Source organism: Mus caroli, chromosome 17 (assembly GCF_900094665.2).
Source record: "Mus caroli chromosome 17, CAROLI_EIJ_v1.1, whole genome shotgun sequence".
Classification (NCBI taxonomy): Eukaryota; Metazoa; Chordata; class Mammalia; order Rodentia; family Muridae; genus Mus; species Mus caroli.
The window spans coordinates 50,052,084-50,073,219 of record NC_034586.1 but is presented as its reverse complement, the minus strand read 5'-3'; the positions used below and the strand labels follow the sequence as shown (position 1 = coordinate 50,073,219).

The window sequence follows — 21,136 nt, the reverse complement described above, 5'->3', positions numbered from 1 at the left end:
TTGCACACACACACTCGCATACACATAAATGAAAATAATATTGAGAGAGAGAGAGAGAGAGAGAGAGAGAGAGAGAGAGAGAGAGAGAGAGAGAGAGAGAGAGAGCGGGGGAGCAGAGACAGAGAGGAGAAACAGAGATAGTGAAGGAGCACGAAACAGAAACTGGGATTCTGGGAAAGTAAAGGAGTGAAACCTGACAGCACGACCAAGAAAGAGAGAAGAGAGATGGGCGGGGCGGGTTACAGGGAAGAATTGCTCGCCAAGCCCCGCCCCAAGTCTGTTTCCCAGGTAACAGAGTAAACAGACTCCATCCAGTGTCCTAGGCAGGAAGCAGTCTTCACGGAGTACTGGGAGTATGTGTTCGTTTGTGAGAGTGGGGTCCCCCAAACCTTTGCAAACTTCAGCTTCTCCGTTAGAGATGAGTTCCCTGAGAAGGATGAGAGCACCTGAAATCTCGGAACTTGGACTCACCCCAGAGCAAAAGGACGATATAAGAGACAGGGTACTTAGGGGGTCAAAATCTCCCACGGAGCTAGGGTTTGACTTGAGACTAGAACAAGATCGAAAATGGAGGGAGAGGATGGCATCATCAGAAGCAAAATCACCACCTTGTCATGCTCTTGGAGTAGGATTGGAAAGACATACTATTTCTGGGACACCCACAGAGATGGGTAATTTAGGACTTCACAAAGGCTCTGCCTTCCAGGGACCAAAACCTCTGGGTGTGTTACCAGGAAGAGTGGGGCTAGAAAACAAGGGCCTTCCGCCTCGCCTTCGCTACGGAGGGACACTACACCCTCCTTTCGGTACAGTACATGCAAGTCCACTGGCGGCAGAGAGCATAAGGAGGCCTTTAGCCTGGGGTTCTGCCTGGACGGATGCTGTAGTGGAAAAGCAACCTGTTGTAGGCTTGGAACAGAGAAAAGAACCGGAAAAAGAACCCACCTGTGTAGTGGTGAACCCCTACCCAGAGATGCCCCCTAAGGAGGTAGACATTGGGTTGCCACAAACTCAGGAATCAGATGAAGCCAAGAATACAGAGCCTCTAATAGGTTTAGTAAGAGAACCTTCTGAATGTCCATTTGCCCAACCACCGGAAGAGAAAAAGGAGCCCGTCAGCACCGAACCTGGAGTGGAGCCTCCAGGGAACATCAGGCCCATATACTCAGGGAAGTTCTTTGATCGGGTGCCTTGCTGGCCAAGTGTAAGTTCATGTTATCGTGTGTGTTTGTTTGTTTCTCCTAGGGTTTCCTCTTGAACTCGTGGATAGCCATGTCTTTCCTGAGATGATGTAGTAGTGAGGCTGGTTTGTGTTTGTAGAGACAAATAGCAAAGTTTTCATTGGGATTCTGTCTTAGTGTTGCTATTGCTATGCTGAAACACCATGACCAAAGGCAAGTTGGAGAGGAAAGGATTTATTCAGCTAATGATTTCATATCACACTTTCTCATCAAAATCAGGACAGGAACGCTCAAGCAGGACAGACACCTAGATGCAGGAGCTGATGTAGGCCATGGGCAGGTACTGCTTATTGGCTTGCTCTTCGTGGCTTGCTCAGCCTGCTTTCTTGTAGAACCCAGGACTATTGGCACAGGAATGGCATCACCCATAATCTAGGGCCTCCCCCATAAATTACTAATTAGGAAAATGCCCTACAGGCTTGCCTACAGCTTGATCTTATGGTAGTATTTTCTCAATTTTCTCCTCTTAAATGACCCCGGCTTGTGTCAAATTGACATAAAACTAGCCAGTAAATATTATTTTGTAAAGACTGTAGTTGTTATTATTAAGAATGGAATTATATTGTTGTTGTTGTTATTTTGTTGTTGTTTGAGACAGGGTTTCTCTGGGTAGCCCTGGGTCTTCTGGACAACTCAGAGATTCACCTGCCTCTGCCTCAGAGCACTGGGATTAAAGGTGTATGGCACCACTGCCCACCACCAGTACAGACTCTAACCCTTTTGATACTGGACTCTTTGCAGAAGTTCCTTAGAAGTCTTCTGAGTCTGCCTCCCTTCTCTAGGTGTTGGCTTGCTGCCATTTACACACCTGTGATTTTTCCTGATTTCCTTCTCTCTCTACCTTTGACTTTTATTTTCTCCCCATTCTCCATTTCCTCAACCCTCTCACACCCTGACACTACCAAAATTTCTCACGTTCATATGGTGAGTGGGGAGAGGCCTGTCTTTTATGTTCATTGTTCACTTGGCATTGTCCGTCTTCAGCAAACTCTTGTAGTCATCATTGTGGGAGTCCAGGTCAACAGGAGATGGAAAGTGTATGTCCTTTGCCCTGTAGGTTTAAGCTTAATCCAGTGATGGAGACAGGGAATGAAGTGAATATTTCACAGGTGTCAAAAGGGAGATTAAAATTTTTTCTTCCTTCATAGAAATGCATTCTTTATCACACATCTCATAGAAATGCTTTACAAACAGGATAGGCAAAAGGCTTAAGGGAAGAAAGAATCAGAGCTGGGTGTGGTGGGGATCCAAGCACTTGGGTGGGCAAGACAGAGGGATTGTTATGAATCCCATGCTAACTTGGGCTACAAGGTGAGACTCTGCTCAGAAACCAAAACCAAAACCAACCAAACCAAGAAATAAAAGGAAGGTGTCAATTCACAAATCAGCGGAAGACTGGCTGCTTAGCACGCAACGAAGTGCGTGTATTCTGTATTCTAGCTATCTGTCTTAGTTAGGGTTTTACTGCTGTGCACAGACACAATGGCCAAGGCAACTCTCAGGACATTTAATTGGGTCTGGTTTATAGGTTCAAAGGTTCAGTCTATTATTATCCAGGCAGGAGCATGGCAGGTATGGTACAGAGGAGCTGAGAGTTCTACATCTTCATCCAAAGGCAGACAGGACAAGACTGACTTCCAGGCAGCTAGATCACACTTCCCCCAACAAGGTCACACCTACTCCATTGGGCCAAGTATATTCAAACCACCACAGTACTGCTGCTTCCATTCCTCAGTAATGTTTGGGTATAGTAAATAAGCCACAGGATAACCAAAACTGTTCCTGCTTCACTTTTGTTTTTGAGACAAAGTGTTGTGTTATAGAGCCCAGGCTGACTTCATACTTGCTTCACCCCAAAGAAGAAACTGTTTGTTGGGGTCTGGGAATCACCCCACAAACCACACAAACTCTGATTTCAGTCAGACAGGGATGGTTTATTGAACACACACCTAAGACTGATCAATCAGGGCTGTAGCTCAGAATTTGGGGTCTAAGGCTACAACCCGAACGTTTTTCTGTGTATTCGGGCCCTTGGCTTTTGTGCTGGTTGGTCTTATGCCAACCTGACACAAGCTACAATTATCTGAAAGGAGTGAACCTCAATTTAAAAAAAAATGCGTATAGGGTTGCAGACCCCTTCAGTTCCAGAGCTCGTGTCTCTAGCTGCATATGTAGCAGAAGATGGTCTAGTCGGCCATCACTGGGAAGAGAGGCCCTTTGGTATTGCAAACTTTATATGCCTCAGTACAGGGGAATGCCAGGGCCAAGAAGCGGGAGTAGGTGGGTAAGGGAGCAGGGCTGGGGGAGGGTATAGGGAACTTTCGGAATAGCATTTGAAATGTATATAAAGAAAATATCTAATAAAAAAAATGCCTCCAGAAGTTCTAGCTGTAAGGCATTTTCTTAGTTAGGGACTGATGGGAGAGGGCCCAGCCCATGGTCTCTCTTTCAGCTCCTGCCTCCACGTTGCTGCCCTGTTTGAGTTCCTGTCCTGCTTCCTTGGATGATGGTCAGCAATATGGAAGTATAAGCGGAAATAAACCCTTTCCTCTCCAACTTGCATTTTGGTCATGGTGGTCATGGTGTGTCACTGAAGCAACAAAAACCCTAACAAAGACAGCTTCCAAAGAGCATAGTTTTTAATTATCTATGTCTGCCACCTTCCACTCTTCCATCCACACATTTACCCTTCCTTCCTTTCTTTTTCTTCTTTTCTTTTACTTTTTAATATTTTCTTTTGAGGCAGAGTCTCATCTTACACTGAAGTGAAGGCTAGCCTGGAAACTCAGTGATGCTCATGCTTCAGCCTTGTCAGTTGTCAAGATTATAGTTATGAGCTATCATGTAAGCATCTCTTTCCCTCCCTTACCCTCTCCCCCTCTTTCTCTCTCAGCTTGCTTTCTTATAGAACCCAGGACTACCAGCCAAGGGATGGCACCACCCACAATGGACCCTCCCACCCTTGATCACTAGTTGAGAAAATGCCTTACAGCTGGATCTCAAGGAGGCATTTCCTCAAGGGATGCTCCTTTCTCTGTGATAACTCCAGCTTGAGTCACATTGACACACAAAACCAGTCAGTACACCTGTAATCCCACCTTTCAGGAGGCTGAGGCACAAGGATTGTCACAAATTCAGGCTAGCCTGGATATAGAATGAGAAATTGTCTTGAAGAACAAAAGAAAGCGAAGCGAAGGAATGAGTAGCTAGCAGTGTTTAAACATGGCTAATAAGGCCAACAGAGAGCTGAGGTCTGCACCCTTCTTTGATTTTTTTTTCCCACCAAATTCCATGCTACACACAGTTTTTTCAACATTGAAAAATGGTCTTTTTTTCATTATTTAATAAACAAACATTTCACTATAAATGCAAAGTCATTTTGTTTGGTTTGGGATCAGAACCCATGAGGTTGTTTTCACTGAATTATTGCAGAGGCAAGCTTTTATACTTGCTATTTTCAGTTTATGAGCTGCAGAAATATGAATTAAACTATCATAAGAAAGATTAAGCAGAAAAGTTGCACATCATTATAGGCACAGGGGTTCACAGAAAATGTGGGAGCCTCAAAATGATTGTTAGACTTAGGGACTTATTAGCACTTCAACAAAAGAGAGGTTGAGAAGCTGGTCATAGTGGCTCACATCTATGAATCCCAACTACGTAGGAACCTGAGATGAGAGGATGGGATGGTAAATTCAGACCAGTTGGGCAATACAGAGATGGGAGAAGGTGGTAGGAGGGGGGAGGATGGAAGAGGCAGTGAGGAAGGAGGAAATAGACAGAGAGAAAGAAAGAGGGAGAGAGTGAGAGGAGAGAGAGAGAGAGAGTTAGTTCAAGGAATGATAAATTGTAGAGATGCATCTAGGAAATATTTAGGGATAAATAATGCAAGACACAGGCTATTTTGGTAGAGACTGTGTGTACTTAACCTTGACATAGCCAAGAGGAGTGGTTCTTAATCTTCCTAATGCTGTGACCCTTTAATATAGTTCTTCTTGTTATGGTGGTGACCCTCAACCATAAAATTATTTTCATTGCTATTTCATTACTATAATTTTGCTGTTATGAATCATAATATAAATATCTGATATCTGATATGCAACCTCTGTGAAATGGTCATATGACCACCAAAGGGGTTGTAACCTATAGGCTGAGAACCATTGGCTTAGAGTCAGTGTAGAAGGGAATCTCAGGTGAGAAATTGCCCAGATTAGATTGACCTGTAGTACCTGTAGACATGTTTGTAGAAGAATTGCCTTGATTGCTAATTGATGGAGGAGGGCCCAGCCCACTGTAGGCGGCACCTTTCCCCAGGCAAGTGTTCCTGTGCTGCATAAGAATGCTAAGCATGAGTGAATGTGCCATCAAGCAGTGTGCTTCCATCGTTTCTTCTGTCTTCTCTTGACTGTGCGTTCCTTCATCAGAGGTGGTGTGTCAAATAGCAGGTAGGTCTGATTGAGTTTCTGCCCCAAGTCCCCTTGACAATGATAGATTGTCACCTGGAAGTGTAAGCCAAATAAATGTGCTACTCCCCTATGTTGATTTTGTTTAGTGTTTTATCACAGCAATAGAATGAAACCAGAAGTGTGTTTCTGCAGAATCATCTGGTGCTAAGAGTTGTTCTTGTTGAGTTGTGGGACACTTCATAGAAGCAAGTCAGAATCCTACCTTTAGCAGAGCAAGGATAAGGAACGGGACTCATACTATGTCTGTTGGTTCTTGTTAACTTCAGCTCAAAATTCCATTGCATGTTTTTAAGTGATAAAAATATTTTGATATTAAGTGTTAAAGATATTTTGATTCTTTGAGTTTTTTTTTTCAGAGTCTTATGAATTTCAGGCTAGTCTTGGACTTTCTAGGTAGCCGAAGATGACTTTAAATATCCAATTCTCCTGCCTTTACCTCCCAAGTGCTAATATTGCAGGTGTGCGCTACGATGCCTGGTTTGTGCAGTGCTGGTGGTCAAACCCAGAACTTCATGCATGTCTGATTGACTCTCTACCAACTGAGCTATATCTCTAAGTTCCTGTTCTTTTTATTTGTTTTGGACAGGATTTTGCTATTGTAATTCCCGCTGGCCTTGAACTCTTGGGAATACCCCTGTCTCAGGCTCTTGAGTCTGGGACTACAGGAATGACCAGTCATGCTTAGTTTCCAATCCTTTCAGTTTTTAAAAGAGTAATGTGCACAAATGTAAAAATATCATCCACTTTGAAATAGATAAAGGGGAAACAGATATGTGTTGTGGTTTTGGGAGTAGATTCTTTCTAACTTTGCTATGAGCAATGGAAGGACAGATAAGACCCAAGTTACAAATAAGTGGGCATAGCCAAGTACTATTTGAATCATTCTCTCTAGGAACTACAAGTAACATGCTAGTAAGTATGAAAATATTTTCTGGGCTTCTGTGAGAGTTTGTTCAATTCTAGAGGCTGACACTGGGAAGTATGATTTAGGGACCAGCCTGGGCTACATAAGATCTGTACCTTAAAACAAATTTGTTTGAAACACACATATATTTCATACATTTGGAAATGAAATAATTAACAAGTGAAAAAACGTTAAGATTTTTTTTGTGGTCAAGCATGTTAATGTTTGTAATCGCAGCACCAAAGTGGCAGAGGCAGAAGGACTGCCATAAATTTGAGTGAAATCCTCTGTCAAAAAAGAGAGAGAATAAAAAGCCCGTTGACATTACACACACTTGTAATCTCTGTGCTGGGGAGGTGGCAGGCAAGTATTAGAAGTTCAAGGTGATCCTGCACTACAAAGCCTGTTCCACACCTAGACAAACCAGAAAAAGAAACACAGAGTTGTTGTGGATAGCCCTGGGGCTAATTATATTTGATGTTAATTCCTTTCTCCTGTGAGTGGCTGCAAACAAGGAATGAGTCAGCAATCAGGTGATTTCCTGTAAGCCTGCTTCTCACCTTAATTTGTAAAATAAAGGAGAGCTGATGATTGGGCAGGTAAGAGGGAAGGTGGAGAGATAGAGGGAGGAGAAAATGGAAGGGGGAAAGGACGCAGAGGAGAGGAAGGAGGAGGAACACGGAGCAGAAGCACATGGCCTGGAGAAACCACAAATTCTAAGGGGTCTCAGAAGATGTGGAAGATGGTAGTATAGTGGTAGATCTGCCCAATCTAAGTGCACAGCATGTCTTCATATTAACTGAGTTGTGTTTTCATTGTGGGGGCAGATTTGGATTGGAGATTTACCACAACAAAATGTTGCCCAATATATTGATTTGAACTCAACTAACCTGAGATAAAAATTTACTGCCTCACAACTCCTGAATGGGGGCTTGGGCAGTAATATAGGCTGCAGCAGGGTGGATTTGAAGTTGACTGGGTTTGAGGAGCCTACAGAGAATGGCAGAGAGGCATCTACACCTGACAGAGCCTTTCTGTGTTTGCTTCCCTGTATCCTTCGCTCCCCACCCTGCCTCCCCCAACCCCAAAAAGAGACACAGACAAGGAGTGTCTTTCTACATTCAGTTCTTCCCTGTGAATAAAGAATCAGGAAACAAAGGTACAAAAGGCTCTGGACCATATAATTCATTGATATAAAGAGAGAAATAGAACCTTTTGATACTTGAAGATGGGAAATTTCACCTGTGGTTCAGAACTAGATAGGGGATATTAGACACTGACTCCAAGTAGAGAGAGCAGTGATAATCACCTGCTATGAACTGGTATTAATTAATTGAAGTCTGTGGCTCTAGGTAGAGAGCATAACAGATAGATATTATAATAGGTATTAATTAAATAAATGTCTGTGGCTCCTGGTAGAGAGCACAACAGACAGGATGGTTGCTCTAGGCAGAGAGCTTATTTATTATGGGAAATTTCACCTGTGGTTCAGAACCAGATAGGGAATATTAGTCACTGACTCCAAGTAGAGCAGTGATGATCGCCTGCTATGAACAGGTATTAATTAGTAGAAGTCTGTGGCTTCATGTAGAAAGCATAACAGATAAATATTATAATAGGTATCAAATAAATGTCTGTGGCTCAAGGTAGCAAGTACAACAGAGAGATGGTATAACAGGATTGCTGTGCTAGGCAGAGAGCTTAACAATGAAAAACTATCTGCTTCTTATAGGCAGATATTAGTGGAAGTTTGAATTAATTGCTTTAAAGATGGTATAAGGATATATTGCTCTAATAAGACTTATAGGATACTCATATTCTGTCTAACATGGGCTCCACAGGAATTTTGTGTTTAAATCCTGGTTTGACAAGCTGCCTCTTATAACCAGATATAGAAAGGAAAGGAAAGGAAAGGAAAGGAAAGGAAAGGAAAGGAAAGGGGAAAGGATAGGAAAGGGAAGAGGAAAGGATAGGAAAGGGAAGAGGAAAGGAATGGAAAATGGAAAGAAAAGGAAAAAGGAAAGGAAAGGAGAAAGGAAAGGAAAATAGAAGTATGAAATCAATTGTTTTAAAGATGATATGATAAAGTCTGCAGGAGATTCATATTCTGTCTAACGTGGGCTCCACAGGAATTTTGGGTTAATATCCTGACATGACAAATTAGAAAGGCCTGAATAGGCTAAAATGTGTGTGATTCTGAGTATTGTGGTTGTTTTATTGTTCCTCTGGGACAGAGGGCAAGCTACAGGTTTTCCTGGTTATGGCTGAAGGATTTGCTGACTTGGGGAAAAGGTTTTGTCATTGTGTTTTTGGCAAAGGTGATTAAGGTATTTACACCTTCCAGAGTTATATGGATCAGATTTGATAGTGGGAGACCCCCTGAGGAACTAGATTCCAGGGAATCAAACAAAAAGGTTATCTTGATGATACTAAAACTTTGTTTTGAGATTTATATATTACAGAATATACAGCCTTGGTGAATTTCATCATCAGGCATGCTGAACTGACCTGCCTGAACTCCTAAATGTCTTGGTTTTTCATCTGGATCCAGTCAGGACACAGACATCAGAGACTAATACAATCATTGGTGTGGCCTTCTTAAGGCCAACCCCAACCAACTCCCCCATTTCCCTACCCTTCCCAACCTATAATAACTTAGTGGGTTATTATAGGTTGTCTTTGATACTAAAAATTTTGAAGCACAGGGCTTGGACCCAGTCCTTCTATTGATGTTATTATAAACAGATCTGAGATGTTTAAGCTTGTGAGTTAAGGGCCAAATAGGGAATTCATGGCTCTGAGTTTATTGTTAGGGACTTTTCAGTTATTTTAATTAGAAATGGCTGAGAGTAGGTAACAGAGAACAGTCTAGATTACTTCACAAAGATAGTTGGCTTTCAAAAATGTCAGAAGTCCACAGAATGTGACATTTAATGATTACTTATTCACTTGTTGTTGAGACTAGTCTGCTCCTCACAGCTTTCCCTGTCTTGGATTCAAAGAAGAAACTGAGCATCTTTGAGTTACTCCAGTTGTGGTGAGATAGCCACTAGGCAAGAATTGCCTCATTTCATCTACAGAAATAATGCTGTCCAAAGAAAGGACACAATTACAGGTTAGGACAGCTTGATTCTGCGGAGACAGAGTAGGCTAGTCCTTATTATTCCTGTTTCTCTAAGTCTGTCAGATGACCCTGGCCAATAGGCTGAAGACTGATGCTCCAATGTGTTGAAGTAAGGGTCCAAGTGACCAGCGGTCTCTATAAATTGGCTAAGTTTTGGAAGCTATGTTAGGCGTCCTATATATTTTCAGTTAATACCAGTCCTTCTTGGATTTCTGATGGGGCTGAAAAACTACATAGTCTCCTAGCCAATCCAGGCTTTATACTTGGAGAGGAACAGATTTGAGAGGATGGTTTTCAGATGGCATTCAATCTAGAGCCAAGACATAGCCAGGTGCAGAACTATAGTCTTTTAAGTAAGGGTAGATGACAGAGGTTCTATTTAATTAACAAAGATGATGGACTGGGTGTTAGGTCTGTTGTACTTTATAAATTACAAAATAGTAATAGTTATGTTCAATTATATCTGAGATAAATAGTCTTTTAATTGGAAAGAAAGAGGGAAATGCTGTGGATAGCCCTGGGGCTCATTATGTTTGATGTTGATTCCATGGAAGAGGGAAAAGACACAGAGAAGGAGGAAGAAGTAGAAAAGCAGAGCAGAAGCACATGGCCTGGAGAAACCACAAATTCTAAGGGGTCTCATAAAATGTGGAAGATGGTAGTGTAGCGGTAGAACTGCCCAATCTAGGTGCACAGCATGTCTTCATATTAACTGAGTTGTGTTTTCATTGCCGGGGGCATATTTAGGTTGGAGATTTACCACAAAACAATGTTTCCAACAGGTAAGCACTGCACAACGGGACAGAATTACTGGATGCATTTCTTTCTTTTTTTTTCTTTTTCTTTTTTCTTTTTTTGGTTTTTCAAGACAGGGTTTCTCTGTATAGCCCTGGCTGTCCTGGAACTCACTCTGTAGACCAGGCTGGCCTGGAACTCAGAAATCCACCTGCCTCTGCCTCCCGAGTGCTGGGATTAAAGGTGTGCACCACCACGCCTGATTTTACTGGGATGCATTTCTGCTACTTGTTTGTTTACTATCTTTTCAATTGTCCCCTTGTTTTAGTTTAGTAGCATTTGTAGCGTTTTTTAGGTACAGCCCAAGTTTAAAATACATTCCACTCCTTAACCATGCCTTCTTGACCCTGAAACGAGCAACGTTTTGTTTTTCCCTCTAAGGCAGGAAAAGTTAAGCCCGTTGGATACAGAGTTGCAACCTGTTTGACCGAGAAGCTTCCGAGGGTGAGCACGTCCCAGTCTTCCTGTTTGTTCCTCAAATATGAGTTGTAGGGAGACTAGATTCTCAGCTTTCTTCATGAAAGGGTGCACAGATGTAACGTGGCCAGTTTTGAATCTTTACTCTATTTTGGCGATATCTATTGCTCCACATTCATCCAAGAAAATGAAAATGAAAATATACATTTCTAGTTTACCAAAAATTCTAAGAGTCAATGTATTTCAGTAGGAATTATGAGATACTTGTAACCTGGATGTTTGTGGGCAGGGGAGGGCGGGGGATGTCTGCGTGACTGTAAGCCACATGTGTGGAGGCCAGAAAATGGCATGGAATCTTTGTTGATAGTGTGCTAGGTGGTTCTGTGCAACATGTGGGTTCAGGGAACCCAACTCAGGGCCCCTGGAAAAGCAGCAACTGCTCGTGTAACTACTTAGTCTTTTCCAGTCGCCTACATTATAGTCTTAAAAGTGTTTTAAAATTAATTTTTATTTTATGTGTATGAGCACTTTGCCTGTTCATCAGGTACATACCTGGTGTTCACAGAGGTTAGAATGGATCATCAGATCCCCTGGATCTGGAGTTTCAGAGCAATGAGCCAACATGTGGGTACTGGGACTAAACCTGGGTCCTCTTGCAGGAGCAACAAGCGCTCTTATGCACTTAGCCATCTCTTCAGACCCCCTAAGAATAATATTTAAAGCATTGTTTTTCCACCAGTAAACACAGTTTAGAGGGTGTGTCCTAGTTTTCAGGTGCAGGAAGCCATCACTGGCTAGGGAAGCTGAGTTGATGTTTTGAAACTCATGATTTATATGTCTCTTTGTCTCACTTTCCCCAGCTAATGACTCCCCCAGAGGCAAAGAAGTATTTCAACTTCAGATATCCACCTGCTGGAGCAGAAAGAGTATTTTATGGCAGAGCAAATGACCCCCAAATTGCACCTTATTTGACACATGGACTAAGATCTAAAATCTCAATACCGGTAAACCTTTCTCTTTTTTCCCCCTACATTAATTATTAATTTACCAAGTTAGAAAGTTGTACAAATAAAGGTGTAAGTGAAATTCATAATTATTATGGGTATTTTCCTTCCTCATTCTGGCTTCTAAAAACACTAGTCTTGGGCAATGGGTTGTGTTTTCAAGTAACTAAGAATGGGCGAAGGAAGCAGCAGTTCAAACCCAGAGTTCCCTGATCCTCAGATGGGATGAGGCTGTGACATCCCATTTTCCAAGTAAAGACAAATGTCGGAATGAATACCTTATTAGCCATTAAGAGAATAGGCCTGCTCCTTTTGCCCGAAGCCCTACAGAGAGCATCTATAGAGCTTGACTGGATCACAAAATATTTGATGCTGACTGCCAGGATATAACTGTCCTCTAACTGCTTATTTATCTACCTTCCTACCTTTTCTTCTATATTTGTTATCCCCTTTGATTTATTTCAGTTTATTAAGTTTATTTATTGGTGGGGCTAAAGCTGGAACTCGGGGTATTCTGTATTCTGGGTAAATACTACTATTGAGACCTATCATCAACCCTCTATGTTTTTGTTTAAAAACCTTTTCCCACATTGTGTGTGTGTGTGTGTGTGTGTGTGTGTACATGTGCTACAGCACCTGTGTGGAGGACAGATGAGAACTTGGACAGTCAGTTCTTTCTTTCTATCAAGTGATTTCTGGAGACTAAACTCAGATCATCAGCCTTGGCAGCAAGCTCCCTTACTTGCTGAGCCATCTTGGCCATAAAAAAAATTCATTGATTAATTTTTAGTGTGTGTGTGTGTATATGTGTGTGTATGTGTGCACACGCGTGTGCGCGTAGGGCATGCTTTATGTGTGGGCATGCATGTAGGGACTTAGAGGACAACTTTGTAGAGTTGATTCCCTCTTTCCTTACATGGTTTCTGGGGATCAAAGTTATACTGGTAGGCTCTTGTGGCGGTATTTTTACTTGCTGATCCATGCCTCAGGTCCTTTTCTGTTTTTGAGACAATGTACTAGGCCCAGTATCTATCTCTCTTGTCTTTCTCTTCCTGTCTATCTCTCCCCTGCTTTTTGTTTGTTTGTTTGTTTGAGGCAGTGATATTTCTACATAGCCATAGCTATCCTGGAACTTGCTTTGTAGACCAGACTGGCCTTGAACTCAGATCCACCTGCCTCTTCCTCCACAGTTCTGGGATTAAAGGTATGTGCCACACCATGCCCAGTGCTTTCTGTCATTTTTATCTTTTGTTATTTGAAGTTTTTAACTCTGTAGTCCAGGTTGGCCTCAATCTTCCTGCCTCTGTTACTTAAGGGCTGGGATTACAGTACTGTGTCATTAGGCCCAATCTGGGTTTCATATGTCTGAGAAAGTTGGTGGAAATGATTTTGTGTTCTGTGCTTGTCATACCTGTTGTTCTTGTGTATTTGCATCAATAACCTGGAAACTCCTTCCATAAGTTGTTAGCACCACCAATGTAGGAAAGTTAAATTTATTTGCCTGTGTATGTATGTATGTATGTATGTATGTATGTATGTATATATGTATATATCTACCCATGTATCTATGTATCTGTGTATCTATGTATGTAATTATGTAATTAAGTATGTATGTGTGTGTATGTATGTATATGTATGTATCTATGTATCTGTGTATCTATGTATGTATGTAATTATGTATGTATGTATATATGTACATACTTATCTATATATTTACTTAATGCTGGGGATTGACCCTGTGGTCTTGTACCTGTTAGGCAAGTGCTCTATTGCTGAGCTACATCTCTAGTCCTTTTTTATTTTCTGCTTTGTGGTTAGAACTTACAGCCTCATGAGCACTCCACTACTGAACCATTCTCCATCTCGTCTTGCACTCTTTCTGTAGTCCATGCCTGCCTGGAGCTTAGTATCCTGGTACTTCAGTTCCCCCAGTCCTAGCTGAAAGTTTTGCATCTGCTTTGTTAAACTTTTCATTACTGATTTCGTCAGTTCATTGGAAGATGAGCACAGCCAATGATGATGGGGAAATAGCACTTTAATCATATTTTCTTCTCATTAGAGTTTTAGTTTTCTTACATATACTTGTGTCGATACATGAACATTCTATAATTTCTTTAGATGGGATCATTGATAAACCCACAGCCCATTACCACGTTTCAACAGAAAATTAAAGACAAAAAAGAATCTATATATTTTAGCCATCAACGAGCACCATTGGGAAAATCTCACGATCAAACACCAGGATTGCCTAAAGGAATGGATGTGATCAACACAACATTAGGGACACCGACTATCAGAGGTAGTAAAAATAAGGGACAGGAGGAGGTGGGAAATACGTCTTATGAAACTGGATTAAATATGTCACTGGTATATTTTTTGTCGATGGTGTGAAGGATTGTTAATGATGAAAGATGAACATAGTCTTCACACATGGTCTGTGGTCTGCTTGGGCCATTCTCTCCTTCTATCAAGTCCTGCTGACAACATCACATCCTCTCTGTCCCCTAACTACAATCTCATGTTTGCATTGTTTGCTTTCAGTTTTCTGCTTTTATTTAAATCTATACTACTTTTCTACTTAGTGGGTATCTTGCCATGGTACCTGAAGAGTGTCGCACAAAGAGAGATGATTGAAGTACTCCAGGTGCAAGTAAAGGATGGTATCATAGCAGGATCTCCCTCTCTTCCTTTCTTCTTGTATACCTCCCTCCCCTCTTGTTAATTTTTCTTTATTTTTAGGTTACTTTATGATACTTACTTTCTGCATCAATGGATATAATGATTCACATATCAAAAGAAATACTGTTTCTGTATGCTTCATTGAATTCCTGAAAGCAAAACAGATCATTATTACCTCCATTGGACATTGGAACCATCTGAGAGAAACCTGTGGATTTTGCTATTTATTTGTGTGTGTGTGTGTGTGTGTGTGTGTGTGTATGTATGTGTGTGCGTTGAGACAAGGTGCTCACAGTAGGTAGCCTTGCCTGACTTGGAACTCATTATGTAGACCACACTGACTTTGAAACTTGGAACTCTTGGAGATCCACCTTCCTCTGCCTCTGAAGTGCTGGGATGAAAGACATTGACCACCATGCTTGGCAACCCACAGGATTCTCACTGTGGTCAGAGATCCTGAAGTACTATGTGCCAGCAGCCTTTCTGTCAGAACACTTGAAGAATATTGTCGTCATTAAGTTCAACTAAATGATCTTCCTTGAGTTATTTACTTACTTACTGGGTGTTTCAAGATAAGGTGTCTCCCAGCCTCATGCTTGCACTTGACCTGTGTCCCTCTACTTTCCAAGCACTGGGATTACAGATGTAAGCCACACTGTGGGGCTTGAATTATCATTTAAGATATCTACTGTCTTAGTCAGGGTTTCTATTCCTGGACAAAACATCATGACCAAGAAGCAGTTGGGGAGGAAAGGGTTTATTCAGCTTACACTTCCATACTGCTGTTGATCACCAAAGGATGCAGGACTGTAACTCAAGCAGGTCAGGAAGCAGGAGCTGATACAGAGGCCATGGAGGGATATTACTTATTGGCTTGCTTCCCCTGGCTTGCTCAGTCTACTTTCTTTTTTCTTTTTTTTTTTAGCCTTTTATTTTTAACTCTTTTTTTTAGGTTTATTTATTTATTATATGTAAGTACACTGTAGCTGTCTTCAGACACTCCAGAAGAGGGAGTCAGATCTTGTTAACGGATGGTTGTGAGCCACCATGTGGTTTNCTGGGATTTGAACTCCGGACCTTTGGAAGAGTAGTCGGGTGTGCTCTTACCCACTGAGCCATCTCACCAGCCCTCAGTCTGCTTTCTTATAGAACTCAAGACTACTAGCCCAGAGATGGTCCCACCCACAAGGGGACCTCCCCCTTGATCACTAATTGAGAAAATGTCCCACAGCTGGATCTCACAGAGGCACTTCCCCAACTGAAGCTCCTTTCTCGGGAATAACTCCAGCCTGTGTCAAGTTGATACACAAAACTGGCCAGTACATCTACCCAATGAGAGAAACATATCATAATATGTTTTTGAATATTAAGCATGAACATCTAAAAATCTCCAAGTAAATTTTAATTAAACTTCAAGTAGTATTTTATAGGAGCGTGTTCTCTACTATGGATGGAATCTTGGGCCCTGAGCAAGCTAGTCAAGTCTTCTGAGTTGCATCCTCAGTGATCTTTTACCTTTTGTTTTAAAAACAGGACTCACTGTATAGCCCAGATAGACCTGGAGCTTCAGACCTTCCAACTCTGTCCTGTGTGGGACAATGCTGTGCGTGTTGATATGTCTACTACACTAGCTTTTCATATTATTTGAACATATTTTTTTTCTCTTTCTCCCTCCCTCCCTCCCTCCCTCCCTCCCTCCCTCTTTCTTCCTCTCCCCTTCTCCCTCTTACTCCCCGTACCCACTCTCTCTGGATTCATTACATTGCTGGAGATTGGGCCTGGGGTCTCATACAAGTAGGCAAGTAGTCTATCACCAACTTCTGTTATCATTAGCTATTAATTCACAGACTTCAGTTCCCAATAGAAAAGCCAAAGAGGGCTGGTGAGATTAACATAGTAATATATATTGACAGATTGATGGGGAGCAGGGAACAGGGAGTGGGGTTACATTTAAAAGATTATTAGGTAACAGCCAGGTACAGTGGCATGTGCCTATAACTCCAGCATTTGGGAAGCAGAGGTAGGAAGATCAGGAGTTTAAGGCCACCCTGAGCTACAAGAGACCCTGTTTCAAATAAGAAAACTTTAATAAGCCGGGCGTTGGTGGCGCACGCCTTTAATCCCAGCACTCGGGAGGCAGAGGCAGGTGGATTTCTGAGTTCGAGGCCAGCCTGGTCTACAGAGTGAGCGCCAGGACAGCCAGGGCTACATAGAGAAACCCTGTCTCGAAAAACAAAAAAAACAAAAAAAACAAAAAAAAAAAAAGAAAACTTTAATAAAAGGTATTGAGTAAGATGGGCATAGTGGCATCCATTATCTGCTATTCTTGTTATATAGTGACTGGCAGAATCAACTTAAGGAAGGGCTAATTTGGTTTGAGAGAATACAGTCCATTATGGAAGGCATGGTGGAGTTCATGGCAGCCAAGGCATGTAGCTGGAATTCTCACATATTCATGGATCAGGAAATTGAAGATAAGAATGAGACTGAGCTATAACAGCTCAGCAGCCTACTTACCTGGCAACCTGTCCAAACCATGCTACCTAGCAGGGTAAGGATTCAAACACATACACCTGTGAGAAAGACTTTTCATTTAAATTGAAATGGAGTATTGTGCCTAGAACTCAAGTGGCTGAGGCAGGACAATCTCAAGTGTGTATGTAAATGTATGTGTGTATGTAAATACATACACACACACACACACACACTCAGATCCTGTCTGAGAGACACAGTTTAGTGATGGAGGGAATGTCTTGTATGTATAAAGGCCCACATTCAACCCCCAGCCTTTGAAGAATAGTAAGTGAAACAAGACAAGTCACTGTATATGAATTGATAATTGTGGGAAGAGGAATTTGTTCTTGACTCTTGGAGTTCCCTGTTATCTCTGGCTATGTTGAGAGTGGAGAATCAGATCAAAACAGACTACATGTTCCTGCTTCAAGTTACAGCTGCCAAAATTTGCACATGTCACACCAGCATTTCTAATTTGGAATTCAGATTTGCTTGCATTAGCCTAGGAAGTTGGGAACAAATATAAGCCAGAAATGTCTTGAGTCTCAGGACGGAGAATTTAACTGGAGTTGGAGCTGACTGAGGATAACCCAATGACTCTGGTAGAATTCTGATCTTCAGAATTCTCAGAGCTCTACAGCAAAATGATGCATGGACTTATTCTCTTCTCCTCCCTATCTCCCTTCCCTCTTCTCCCTTCCTCCTCTTCCTCCTCCTTATTCTCTGTCTCTGTGTCTCTGTCTCTCCTCTCCCTCCCTGCCCCTCTCTTTTAAGGCAGTGTCACATGTAGCCTAGCCTGGCCTCAAATTCACTATGTAGCCCAGGCTATCCTTGAAGTCCTGGTCCTTCTTCCTCCACCATGTACAGCTCATCTTTTGCTGATATTTGTTTAATTGGCAATGTGATCTTCCAGGCATTCTGTGTAGCTCATGAACCCATCAGACCAAACTGATGGTCATTGGCTGTAGTTTATATACACAACCAATAGCCAGGAGTCCTTAATGTTGATCTTGTTGATTCTTTCTTCAGAACTGTCTGTTCGTGACACTGTGAATCCATCGAAATCCTTTGAAGATGTGCTTAAAGAAGGACAGGAAGGACATGATTTGTACACTGTCTCTCACAATGATTATTTTGCAGGTAAGTCTCATCCAGTATGAAGTGGGGCTAAGGATGTGAGACTCTCAAATTTGTCAAGAAAAGCACAGTGCATAATGTTCATGAAGTTGGACACCTCATGAATGATGCAGTTGATCCATACATGGCAGTTTACTATTATTCATAACATCGCAAAACATGGTAGTTGGGCACATGTAGACAAACGCATCACATTCTTAAAATATATTCTTAAAATGTAGCTAGGCATGAAGGTAGGTGATTATAATCCCAGTTCTCAAGAGCCTGAAAGATGATTGTGGGTTTGAGGTTAGCATGGTATGCATAGTGAAGCTTTATATTTAAAAAAGAAGAATGTAAGCAAGCTAACAAGCAAGTACCCCGAATGGTGTCACAGGCCTCTAATCCCAGCACTCTTGGAGGCCAAGGCAAACAAATCTCTGTGAGTTCCAGGGCACTCTGGGCTATATAGTGAGACCTTGCCTCAAAAATGAATGAATGAATGAATGAATGAATGAAAAGAAATCGTTGGGTATGGTGACTCACTCCTATAGTCTCAGCATTCAGGAAGCTGAGGTAGGAGGACTGCCAGATGTTTGAGGCCACTCTGTTCTATAGAGAGAATTCTTGCCAGATGTTTGAGGCCACTCTGTTCTATAGAGAGAATTCTAGTTCCCTCTGGGCTAGAGTGAGACTTTGCTTCAAGACCACAAGAACAACAATAAAAGAAATGCAGACATATATGTATTATTAAAATAAAAAAATCATAGGGAGATAGTTCACTGGGTAAGGGAGTTTACCATGCAAACCTGGCCACCAGAGTTTAATCCCCAGAACCCACATAAAACAAAACAAAGCAAAGCGAAACAAACAAACAAAAATCTGGTGACCAGAATTTAATCCTCAGAACCCACAAAACCGGCTTGAGAGAGCAGAATATGGAAAGTTGTTTTCTGACCTCTACATGTACACTGGGGTACACTTCTCACCTCATCATGCAAAGGCACAACAATAATAAATAAAGGGCAATGTCAGCTGAGAAAGAGGAAATGTTATGCGGACTTATTTTATTTAGTGGCTTTTAACTTTAGTGATTACTTATTAGAATGTCAGCCCCACCCCTTACTACATTTAAGAAAGAATCTTCATTGCCTAGGATGCTTTTGAACTCATAGACTTAAGTAATCTTTCCTTCTCAGCCCCCCACCTAGCTAAGACTGGAGGCATGCAACACCAATCTTGGTCAAGTGTGTAGGATTATGAATTGGACAGGTTAGGTTTAAATGTATGTATTTATTTGTTTGTTTATTTGTTTATTTGTTTATTTACTATGTATGCACACTGTAGCTGTCTTCAGACACTCCAGAAGGAGGGAGTCAGATCTTGTTACGTATGGTTGTGAGCCACCATATGGTTGCTGGAATTTGAACTCTGGACCTTCAGAAGAGCAGTTGTTGCTCTTACCCACTGAGCCATCTCACTAGCCCCCTAGGTTTAAATTTTCATTCACTCATTTCCTGTCTTAAAACTTGAGTAGTTTATACATCCGATCCTCAATCCGTCTTGGTTCTTGAGTGGCATGGTGATCTTGTGTGAGTTGAGTACATGCAAAAAAGCTTAGTTTGGTGCCTAGAACAACCACTATCAGCTTCTTAGTGATCTTGTCTAATAGCCCCACAGTACTAGGATGAGTTTAAGGGGCAACATAAATGTTATAGTGCCGTAAAATACATCTGAATTAAAAATATGTCAGTGTAGTCTTGATAGAATAATGAAGTGATTAGACTCTGAGTTGGGTCTTGAGAAAGCCCCGTCTGGAGTCTGCTTCTGTCTTCTTAGCTAATCTCTGCTGGTTTCTAGACTCCTTAATGTGTTCCCGAGGATGGATAGTCTCTACTTCTGTCTTCAACGGCTGCTGCCCTTGGTCACTTGAACACAGTATCCTCCTCCTGCCCTTGACTTCTTGTCTTTCCTTATGACTCATTATCTTTCTCTCTATGACCTGCCTTCCTCTCTTTCCTTTATACTTTCTGTCCTCCCACAGTTTTTATGAAAATAACATTTTGTCTAAAATTTAGTATGTAGCTGAAGGCTGCCTTGACCTTCTGATATTCCTGGCTCCAGCTCTCACGTGCTGCGATTATAGGAATGTGCCACTATACCTGGTTTTGTCAGAATGCTTAATTTGGAGCTGACCAGGATGACTTATGCAGGAGGATACTAGGAGTTATAGGCTATCCTTAGCTACATAAGACCCTGTTTCAGAATAGCAACAACCTATAACAAAACAGCAACAACAAATGGTAACCATAACTAAATGTGTGTGTGTGTGTGTGTGTGTGTGTGTGTGTGTGTGTGTGTGTATAAATTGGTGAATGCTTTAAAACTATCTAGAATAGGGCTGAATACATTGTTTAGTGGGTAAAGTGCTTGCTGCACAAGATGAGGAGTTGTTTATATCTTCAGAACTGAGTGAAGCTGAGTAGAGTATTGTGGGTCTGTAATTCCAGTTTGGAATATTCCTGGCAGAACTCAGGCCAGCTAGCCTAGCTGTGCATTGGCATATATATCACACACATTATATGCACACTACACACACACACACAAGAGTATTAAAACTATACCTAGATCAGCTTTAACAGACAAAAATGAGGTCAAAATTGTCTTCATTTGCTGATTTTTATGGAAGGTACATTAGCCTTTTGAAAGTTACATTATCTATATTTCCTTTTTTTTTTAATGGTACTAAGGCTTAAACTCATTGTAGAGAATTTGGATATTAAAAATGAAGAAAAAGCAAATGTTGCCTTGTAATATCATTAGCCCAAGATAACTACAGTTGATAAGCTGAACATTTTTGTAGCCTTTATCTATTG

General features: G+C 41.6%; 1 protein-coding gene across 1 annotated transcript in view; it reads left to right on the top strand.

Moving 5' to 3' along the window:
* Positions 1 to 331: 331 nt before the first annotated feature.
* Positions 332 to 21,136, top strand: part of Efhb (EF-hand domain family member B) — a 62,704-nt gene continuing 41,899 nt past the window's right edge. Inside the window, exons 1-5 of the mRNA XM_021185791.1 lie at positions 332 to 1,204; positions 10,912 to 10,974; positions 11,808 to 11,951; positions 14,070 to 14,250; positions 18,174 to 18,284. Coding sequence (XP_021041450.1) covers positions 356 to 1,204; positions 10,912 to 10,974; positions 11,808 to 11,951; positions 14,070 to 14,250; positions 18,174 to 18,284 — 1,348 coding nt within the window. The 5' untranslated portion in view covers positions 332 to 355. The remainder of the gene's footprint in view (positions 1,205 to 10,911; positions 10,975 to 11,807; positions 11,952 to 14,069; positions 14,251 to 18,173; positions 18,285 to 21,136) is intronic.